This window comes from Carya illinoinensis, chromosome 1 (assembly GCF_018687715.1).
Source record: "Carya illinoinensis cultivar Pawnee chromosome 1, C.illinoinensisPawnee_v1, whole genome shotgun sequence".
NCBI lineage: Eukaryota > Viridiplantae > Streptophyta > Magnoliopsida > Fagales > Juglandaceae > Carya > Carya illinoinensis.
The window spans coordinates 45,686,017-45,696,789 of record NC_056752.1 but is presented as its reverse complement, the minus strand read 5'-3'; the positions used below and the strand labels follow the sequence as shown (position 1 = coordinate 45,696,789).

General features: G+C 37.7%; 1 protein-coding gene across 9 annotated transcripts; it reads left to right on the top strand.

The window, feature by feature from the left end:
• Window positions 1–3,953: 3,953 nt before the first annotated feature.
• LOC122277389 (FHA domain-containing protein At4g14490) lies at window positions 3,954–8,827 on the top strand. 9 transcript variants are annotated; one of them, XR_006229006.1, is made up of 4 exons: window positions 3,954–5,223; window positions 5,586–5,932; window positions 8,393–8,471; window positions 8,567–8,827. XR_006229006.1 is itself a non-coding variant. In XM_043087378.1 (2 exons), exon 1 carries the CDS (start codon window positions 4,020–4,022, stop codon window positions 5,196–5,198), a length of 1,179 nt encoding a protein of 392 aa, XP_042943312.1. In that variant the 5' UTR covers window positions 3,954–4,019; the 3' UTR covers window positions 5,199–5,223; window positions 8,567–8,827. The 9 variants fall into 9 exon arrangements, 2 of the variants coding, with proteins under 2 accessions (XP_042943312.1, XP_042943299.1); XR_006229004.1 differs by lacking the exon at window positions 8,393–8,471 and adding an exon at window positions 6,736–6,807; XR_006229001.1 differs by having other exon boundaries at window positions 6,736–8,471.
• The last annotated feature ends 1,946 nt before the right edge of the window (window positions 8,828–10,773 follow it).

Here is a 10,773-nt window from a genome sequence, read left to right as displayed (position 1 = left end):
TTAAGATTATCGTGATCATGTGCTAATAAACCCCATCATTTGAGACTACAAATCATGCATCTTTTCAGCCAACGTGGTATTTAATAGGCCTAGTAACATACTAGAGACCATTTTGTGGTGTGAATTGTAAAATCTTCGACTCAACCCTAGCTCGAAGTGGTGCCTTCTATATGGTAATAAATGTACAGTCGAGGTAATGATTGCTAATTAAAATACTTGACTCTCATGTTTGTATACAAACAGTTCAATTTAAACAAATCAGACTGTTTGTAATTTTGTCATCTTAAACTCAATGGACTGACTTTGTAATTGATGAAGTATTTGGCCATCTCAATAGATTTTGAGACCCAAGACAAGAAGTTTAAGTTACGAGATATATTTCTTAGATCTAAATATCATTAAGTACTAATTCTCATTTTCATTTATATATTATAGTTTTATTTAAAAAAATGTTATTCTATAAGCTGCAAGCCACAATAGAGCTAAAAGAAAAACAAGTCAAAAAATATATTCCTCTTCACTTATTGCTATTATAAATTTGAAAAACAAAGGCAACGAAACAAACGCCCAAGTTAATTGTCAATAAGTGTGAGAGATTGTCATATGGGAAAATATAAGGAAGAGGCAGGAGGAGAGTCGGTGAGATTTTATTATTGGAAAATAATTTTTACAATCGTGAAATATGTAAGCATTGTATAATTTTTTTGAAAAAAATGAGTAAATACGATAATCATATCAACAAAAAACTAATATTTTAATAGTGGACCTCACTATTTTCAAAACAATTACGCAGTATACTTCACGACTGTATGTAATATTACTCTTTATTATTTTACTAGAGATGGATATATTTTTTCAAAAATAAGATTTGCATTTTTATTTTCCGAAAAATATCTTCTGTTTCTAATGCTAATTTTTTGGTGGAAGTTGAAGAATCAACATGGGAGATAATGTTTTTTTTTTTTTTTGGTTTTTTTGTTTGGGGGGGGATCTTTTATTGAAGAAACTAATAAAAGAGTACTTCTTTTTAGTCAATATATTTAGAACTCGTTTGGTTACATAAATAAAATGAGATAAAAGTAAAAAGTTGAATAAAATATTGTTCGAATCTAATTTTTAATTTTATTTTTGTTTTGAGATTTGAAAAAATTTAATTATTTAATATATATTTTGTGTGAGTTTGAAAAAATTGTAATAATAAAATGAGATATTGTTAATTAAATAAGGAGTTTGTGAGTCTTGGGTTAGGCAATAAAGGAACGGGGTGGGATTGATATAGGTTTTTAGCATAACCATAAGACTAATAATCCCTGTGAATCCTTTGCAGCAGTATTATGGCATGTTTCTCCATAATCCTTTTTAGCACGCATGAGAATATCCAACTACAGAAAGTGTCAACGTACTAATGGGATTCATGTTGATGGTAAAATGTCCTTGGGTAGCCATTATTGGTGTGCAATTTTCTCGTCACCTTTAAAGGTAAGGTATCAGGTTTCCAACAAAAGACCAGTGTCGATTGGCCTCGATTGCCACCAGTGTCCTTTAAATTGACAGGCTAACTTCTCTGCTGGATTGATAATTTAAACTTCCTTTACAGCTGCCCTCTGCCCAAAGCAAACCTCTATGTTTTGTGTCTCCAGCCGCAAACGTAGTCATGTCCCTGCTTCAATCCTTTGATTAGAGGATCATTGATTTGGGGATACTTGCATGGCTGCCAGTTGATTACAAATGATGCTTTATAAAGGATAAAGGAGGATGGATATGGAGAGATTATTAACAAAAATGGGGGCGCTTGAGAGGCGAGGACAATAGGTAGCCGCGACGACACCCTTACATAGGGTTGCAGGCAGTACCACCTTCGAACTTCTCATGGGGCATATATTGTAACCGTGGGAGTTGGAACACGCGCAGTGCATCGGTGATTCTTTTTTAAGCCGCACGGGGGAAACACCGGCCAAAGACCCCCCTTGTGTTCCCTGCAGGGCAGAGAGGTTTAGGGTTTAAATAAATCGCGCGCAACTCCCAACCCCACACCCCCTCGGTTTGCTGCGCGCCTCTCCAGCTCGCAATAAAAAACGCCGTATAATATGTACACAAAAGCGATGTGGGACTCTGTTTACAATGTGATTGCATCAATGCATTTTATTCTATCGTGGGCGTTTTAGTTTCCCTGGCTTTCGATACCCATGGGTGAAAATGATTTTTCCAAAACTGGAGAAATCAGCCCAACTGATCGTTTTCTCTGTTCTAAGGGTCGGGTGGACCAGCCCATCATCCCTCATCCCTCTTCCATCTTTCAATTGTTCGGACAATTAGAATTTTAGTCATGATCCGGGTTTAATTTATGTTCATACAAAATAAATTTTATTATTCTCTTTATAAACTTTAAAAAATTAAAAAAGAAACAACTACAACTACTAGTAAGATGAAGAGCGGATAAAAAAAAAAACAAAAAAACAAAACAAAAAAATTAAATTCAATCATTTTTATATGAGTAGTGCTACATCCCCAAGAAGGTAAAAAAAAGTTTTTCTATTTTATATGATTTTTTTTCATTCGTTTTATTGGTATTTAAAAATAAAATAAAAACATCATTAAAAATATATTTTCTTAATCATTAAGTAAAAATAAAAATATACTGTCAAGAGAAATGCTCGATGTTAATGATGTATTTCGTACATCTTTGGGTCAGACCACTCGAAAGCTTGGGTCTTCACTTACTTGCACACACAAAACCACTCTCCACTCCAGCAGCTCGATCGGTTGCCAAATGGAGCCTCCGATATTTAAGTCAATTTCATTTTTTAGAAAAAATCTCAGAGTATGAAAGTATCGTTTATCTTCCCTTCCTTTGGTGCTCGAGAGGGACACTTATACATATTCATTAGGCAGCTCCACTCCCTGCCCTTTCCCTCTCTTTAGTGGTCTCTACAGAGTCTCATAAATGCAACTTGGCCTAAGGGGATGGGAGAGGTCAGATTGTACCATCCCATTGAGATGACATGCTGCTCCTTCCATAACGGTAGAGGTGTTGAGCGCCTATTGGATTCTGGCCCACCTGATTTGTCGGCTTGACACGAGTCTTCCTGAACTAGGGAGTGCTTGTAGTTACGTGACCTAGAGTTGGATGGGCCTAGGCTTGGCCTTGGGTCAGATGGCATCTCCACCTAGGTTGAGTCAAACTCATGGGGAAAATTTCCCCCCAACACTCGGGATCCATTATCGGGATACCAAGTATTAGGGGTGAAAATCGACTTCATTGGTGCAGTTTTTGGATAAAAGTGACTCCGATTGACAAGGTAAAATATGCCGGAGTAATCAACCATAACCGATCGATGGGAAGGTGGAAAATCGTCTATATCAACTCCGGCAGTTCTCTGGCGATTCACGGTCGGTTCTTGATTCCCTTAACGGCACTAGTTCTCAGAGAGAGAGAAGATGATAAATGGACATGAATCAGGAAAGAAGAAGAGAAGGAAGAAGAAGATGCACACATCTAAACGACGTCGTTTAGTTTAAACACAACTGAAGGCGTGTCGTTTTATATAGTTATAAATAATAATAAAAATAAGTATGTGTGGTCGGCCAAATCAGCAGTTTGAGCCGGCCTCAAACAGCGACCGAACCGACATTTGTTGGTTTTGTTAAAGTTTTACCGCCTGCCGACCAGTTCCCTAGCGATTCCGGTCGGTTCTAGACTCCGACGGTTGGTTTGTGTCAGTCACGACCAGTTTTTTGGTTTCTTGTATTCTCCTACCAAGCATTTCTCTTTTTATATACATATTTTTATTTTTAATTTATTTATTTTATTAAATATATGGTATAAAATGATAAGACGCCGAATTTATTTATTTCAATAAAAACAAAAAAAAAATTAAGTGTAACGTGTCATACAGGAACGTGAAATCACTCTAAAAACAAAGAGACCGCCCGCCAAGAATTCAAATTTGGTGAATGTTGACGCTTCGGATCACAACATTTGAAATTCAATCGACTCCTCTATCCCTCTCTTTTAAACAATGGAGCCCCAATCTCTGAAGCTCGTAATGGTCCAAGGCCCACGCGAGGGCGAAACCCTCGAATTCCCACTCGGATCTACCATCCGAATCGGCCGCCTCGTCCGCGGCAACAACATCCCCATCAAGGACCTCGGCATCTCCTCCAATCACCTCTCCATCGAGTCTTCCTCTTCGGGCTCGGGGAAATGGATCCTCCGCGACCTCAACTCCTCCAACGGTACCCTCCTCAACGACACCAAGGTCCTCCCATACACCCCCTATGACCTCCGCGACGCCGACTCCATCAAGATCGGTGAATGCACCTCCTTCTTAGTTAAGGTCGACGGCCACGATGCAAGCCAACTCAGACGGAACCCCAGGCGCCAAGCCGCCGAGAAATATACGGTGGAACCGGTAGCAGAGAATCGATCCCGGAGAGGTAAAGCTTCTAAGGTGAGCGAAGCTAAGTGTGATGAGAAAGGTGAGGAGTTGGAAACTGGGAACAGAAGGAAGGGTCGGCCGAGGAAAGCTAGGGTTTTGGAGAGTGAAGACGCTGCAGAGGAATTTCGTGTTCCGGAATCGGAGAATGTGAGACCCGTGGAAGAGAAACCGGCACGGCAAACAAGTACTCGGCGTACTCGGAGTGCAAAAGAATCTGCGGTTTTGGAACCGATTCTCGAGAAGATTCCGGAGAACTCGGGTGTAGAGTGTGGAGAAGTGGAGGTTAAGGGTAGAATGACACGAGCCGGTGCGAGAAGAAGGAAGAATCTATGCCAAGAGTCATCGGATTGCGCTCGAGTTGATGCTGCAGAGAACAATGAGAATGTGGAGGAGCCGGCGCATTCGGCAGAAAATATTAGAACAGATGTTGATATAGGTGCTACGACCGAAGTTGATGCTTTGGAGAATGTGGAGGAGACGAATTTGGAAGAAAATGATATAATAAATGCTGGTAAAGGCACTGCGACTGGATTTGATGATGAGGTAGAAAGAGGGTCTGGTTCTGGTGTCGAAGGGGAAGGGCTGGATTTGGAGAGGATGACGCTTGAGGACTGGTTCAATTATATGGAGGTCCATTTGCCAAAGCAGATAATTCGTAAGAGTGAGGAAATGATTGAGGGTATGGGACAAAAAGCCGAACGAGTTCGTGAGTATATTCTGGAGAAGAGGAATGAGAGGGGTAAAGTGCCGATGGGATAGAAGATCAAGCGATTCGGTTAAAGAGGTAATGTACCTCAAATGGCTTCATTTTTTAAATGTATTATGTGGACTACTTGTCAAGTGCCTGTAAAAATGTTCAATGAGCTATGCATTTCACAATGAACATTTGCGATCCTGTAATATATTTAGTTGGGAGGAAAGCCATAGAGCAGAAACTGTAGCACATCAGCCATTTCACACCTTACGTGGTTGTATTTTTTTTTTCTCGGTTCTGCTAAAACTAGCATTTGAATTTTTAACTATTGACATATTGAACACATTGCACTCCCGCAACCCCAACCCCCCCCCCCCCCCCCCCCCCCCCGCGTCGAGCGGCGTAGTCCCTATCGTCGCCCGACACCGGCACTCATTTGCCTGCCTCTGCAGGGAGGAGTTCACGGGGACCACTCGTCACCCAGCACCCGCGTCGTCGCCCCTCTCGTCGCCTAGCACCCACGAGCCTTCCGCTGCACGGTTCAAATCCTTCCCCCTATTTTGGAAGAGTTAAAGCAAAACGAAAGTTCTCCTCTCATTATTTTCCGGGTTTTCTTTGGAGTGAGAAATTGCTCCAAATTTGGTCTTCGTAGCTCCAAAGTTTCTACAAAGGCACTTGAAGACACAGAGAGACAGACAGAAAGACACTCATGGCTTGATAAGGCCAAAGGGGTCTAGCACCGTAGACCCGTTACCGGAGAGAGCGAGCCTCCGTACTTTTCATAGACCGGAACATAACCGTGAGTTATTTATGAGATTTGCCATTCTCTTTGATTCACTCTCTGCTCCTCTCGGATCTGCTAATCCCTCGTGCATGCCTGAAAATGCAGTTCTAAATTCAAACATTCAATGCCTCGATCCATGCGGTGTTGTTTCGTTGCTTGTTATTCTTTGTTCTTCGACCTCCACCTCTCTCTAGTTTTGCCTTTCCTTGCATTTCTATCTCTTCACAGTGATTGGATTCGAAAATGTTGTTTATTTATTTAAAGCTTGGTTTGGCTGTTGTGAAAATGTAGGATATTAAATCAAGTAAAAAAAAAAAAAATCAAATATTAGATTTATGATTTGATTATTATCTCCTTGGACCTTGTTTTTATTTGGAATATAATCTTGAAGTTATATTCTTTTAATGTTTTTGTCAATCTACGAATTCAGAAGAACGGTAATCTTTGCTCAGCAAAGACTAATGCATCCGTTTGCTCTGGTTGAGTTTAATACGTTATGTGTGTATATGAAAACATACACATGTCATGTGTTTATGCCGTAGAAATGCAGATTTAAGCTGGAATTTTTACATTTGTGTAAAAGATTTGTAGGCTTGTGGATGCTGTAAAGTTGATTCCAGCAAATGAGTGATCTCCTGTCTTGATTTGTTATAGAATTACTGAAGTATTGGCTTTAATGATACAATAATCTCCCTATTGCCAATATGCCACCTTGTCATTTACTATATCTGAGTGTGTGCCTATTGTCTGTTATTTGTGCTGAACTTGCTTTACCCTTACAATATTGATAAAGAAGCAGTACTTGTAAACTTATGAAGGTGATGGAGGAGTTCCAAGATGAAACGAGAGTCATAGAAAAGTGAAGATGTTTCTTCCTTAACATAAAGGAGGTAGACTTCATGGCTATTTCTATTTGGCTTGGTTCAATGACACCATATACATCTTTCAAAAATGGTATTGGTTAATTGAAAACCGGAAATGCCTTATCTTTTAAATGGAACTCTCTTTTTGTGGCAAAGAGCCTTGTGCCATTAGCTTTTAATGCTGTGAAGATTTTTAATATCATTAACTCCTTTCCAGTATCCTGCATCTTGTTTTATGTGGGATTAGAGGCTTACTTGTGCCTGTCCTTGACTGCTATAGATAGTTTTATTATACTTTGTGCATCTGGGGTTTACTCTTTTAGGGGTAAATTTGAAGGCTCTGCCTCGATGAGGTTCCACATTATTTATAAAGGTCCGGCCAAGTTAGAGTCATCCTCAGTTTGATATCCGAATGGTTCAATTGAAAGAGAATTTTCAATTAGAAATGGCAATCTTAGTTATACTAGTTGTTATCCTGATCCCATACTTTGGAAATGAATATTAACTGGTTGGTCAGTAAAGGCAGCAAATTAGTTGGTTGCGGTTCAGCAGCACCCACCATGAAGGTTTCAAATGATGATCTTGCAAAAATAGTTGATACTTTTGATGAATGGATATTTGTTCGAACTGGGATTCATAACTGCTGGGTTCTTTCAGGTCAATTCTTAGTTGCAATACATGATGATGCCATATGTTGGATACTTGTGAAGCATCTGTGGCTACTTTACATTTGCAAGCCCAAATATAAAATAAAACAGATTGTTCAAGAATGGATGAAGGCAGTTGGTTGTTCTATTTCCTTTGAAACTGTTTGTATGGTAAAAGCTTATTTTGGTTTTTATTCTCAATCCTCTATGGGTGTAGCATCACCCTTGGTAAATTGCATTATGATGTCTTTGGGCGCATGCAAATATATTTTGGTTGGGATGAAACAATGATCATCAGGGGTAATTAATTCCTAGTTTCTGCAATATATATTTTGTCATTTGCTGGGTGTGATCTACTATCTCAGGCTTTGCTTACATGTATATATATGTAAGTTCTTACCTTTGCTTACATGTGTTGCGCATGCACTCCCATCATCTCTGACTGCAGCATCATATTACAGTGAATATTTACCTTGAGGAGGACATTCCCAGTTTTGTATACTTGCTAAAGTTTGCACTTTTGTTTCCCACTTGGAGTTGTGCTCTCTTTGAACTTTGAAGTTTGTTGACTGTATCTACACTTTAGTGGGCTTGGTAATTCCTGCCTTTCAGGAATTGTACTACTTGGTTGATTAGGAAGCATAGTCAATCATAGTTATATTATCCTGTCATTGTGGCTTTGCTGTCTAAATTTTTGGAGGTGCTTTTATTTTTTATTTCCTCTCTTTAGAAGTATCCAATGTAAATTCCAGAACTAGTAATGTCTTTTGGTGCAGAATTGTTAAAGCACCACATGTGTCATTCTGTTTTTATTTGAGAGTTTTTTTTACCTGCCTTTGCAAGAGTGAATGTGTTAAAAAGTTATAATGAAAATTAATGGAATCATGAGGTAGAAAATGACATCTGTACAGTATATTTTAGTTTTTTACTGGACAATATGTAAGATTTGTACTTGTTATGTGCAGTTTGGTGTAATGGAGTTTTTTGACTATTAAAATTTCATCATTACAGTGTTTGTGTTCCTTTTCTGATGAGGTTATGATGGTATTCGTCTAAGTCCAAGCTCTTTTTGTTTGTTTATCTTCAGCCAAATTTTCCTCATTTATGGCTTTCAGTAGATTTACTCTGCCATTTTTCAGATTTAGTTTCAACCCAGGATTGGATTTTGACAAGATTGGAAGCAACGACAAGTGGACAGTTTCTAAGGGTGTTGCAGTGATGCTGATTGTATATCTTGTAGTACTATAGTTTGTCAATATTACTTTCACTTGGCCATTGTAGGACGTTCTTTAAAATGGAGTGAAGATTTTTTTGTAAATGAAATTGATGGCTAATAAGATAGTCATTATCATGTGAACAGTGTACTAATTATAAGTGAAATCTAAGAGTTTTTTAGGAAAGGTTACTACACTAGCAATCTATGTATCACAGAAAAACGGCTCTAGAGTTGCATCACAGGAAAATGCCTCTAGAGTTGTTGTTACAGGCTTTCCAAAGTGCTAAAATCATATTGAGTTAACTTTAAGCCTCAATAAGTTTTTACGTATTTCCATAATTTCATTTTGTTATACATTTTTAATTACTTTTTAAAAATAAACAGTTGATGTGTTTTGTCAGGAGGAAAGTCCAGATTATGTTTTACTATTTGATTGGCTTGTGGATATGTTGAATCTTAACAAGAGAATGCACAACTTTGATTTTGTTATATATACAAGATGATTGTTTTCTCAGTGCAATACAAAACATACCATTACAGTTGATCCATAAAAAAATGATGTATTCCATACAACGTGCTATTTACATACAATTGATCCGAATCATTACTTATATACATATATATATATAAATTATCCACAAATCAAACTAATATTATTACAAATGTGACAATCCAGTTTTTTCTTTTTCTTTCGAAGAGTTCTCTCTCTCTCTCTCTCTCTCTCTCTCTCTCTCTCTCTTACTTTATCTTCCTTTTTATCTAACTTTATTTTCGCAGAACAATATGTCATCCCATATCTTCCATAATTTATGCTCTCTTGGATGAATATTCTCTTCTAGCAAGTGAAGTATTCCGCCCAAACGAAAAATTCGCATCTCCTCACTTCTCCCTACACATGGTACCAACATTTAATTCAAATGATAAAACATAACATGCAAATAAGATTTGGCCAAGCTCTCTTCCAATCTTGGATCATATTCTAGTTCTTCCACAAAATAAAATCACAACAATAGTTACACATAACACTATAGGCATTGCGGTTTGATATTCAATATTGACTCTCAAGAATAAGTAACCATATATGATTAACTATGCTGCAGTTGAATCCACAACTTTGGCTGAAAGCAAGAACTTACTCATCTAGCATATACTTAAATCGTTGAATTGCTTTTCAAATCACAAACGATTGCATACCTATGAACAAAGAAACATGTTACAATAATCAACTAAGAAAGGGGAACAATAAAATTACGAGGTACCAAAATAAAAAAGAAATGAAAACAAGGGGGCAATACATGGCCAGATCGCACCAACAAAGTTGAGAAAATCAAAGAGAGGAATGTGAAAACTTTCTTGCAGAAAGACGGCCTGAAAATAATAGAAATGAAAGTAGAATTTAAATTAGTTTTAATAAATTAATAATTAATAAATGAAACTTAAAAAAAAGGTCAAAATGAATATTTAATGAAACAAATGCCCTTCAAAATTAACTTGACCATACAACTAGGACAAATATTACAGCAAGAAACATATTACATAGGGCTTAGAACAGCACAAGCGCTTAGGTTACCATGTCAAATATTGCCTCAAAACAACTCATGCAGCTGAAGAAGAAGAGCAACATACACAGGGTTTGTAGGAATGACCCCAACCGCTCCCTGTTTCAAAAGATTGACAACCGGTTCCAATTTCTAGCTCTTTGCTCCTGATGAATCAGCTTCAACATAAAGCAAGCCATCCTCCTGATGTTTTCATGCTAATTGAGGAGGTAATATTAAATCTGTTCCCTCTCGCCATGAGAGCTCTATTCACTATGCTTGTCAATCAACCGATCTATTTTAATCCTTTCTGGAGTAAAACCTATGAACAAGTGATCATCACAATGATTTATTTTCTTAGACTTATTATAAACTGGTGGGATTTATTACTGATTGAAGAAAATGTCAAAACCCGATGAACAAGTGATCATCACAATGATTTATTTTCTTAGACTTATTATGAACTGGTGGCATTTATTACTGATTGAAGAAAATGTCCAAACGAGTAAAGAACTTGATCATTTTTCCTTCCAAATTTCATCAAGCTTGGTGATTTTTCCTTTTTCTCCTTATCTTTTAGAGTTGACCACTT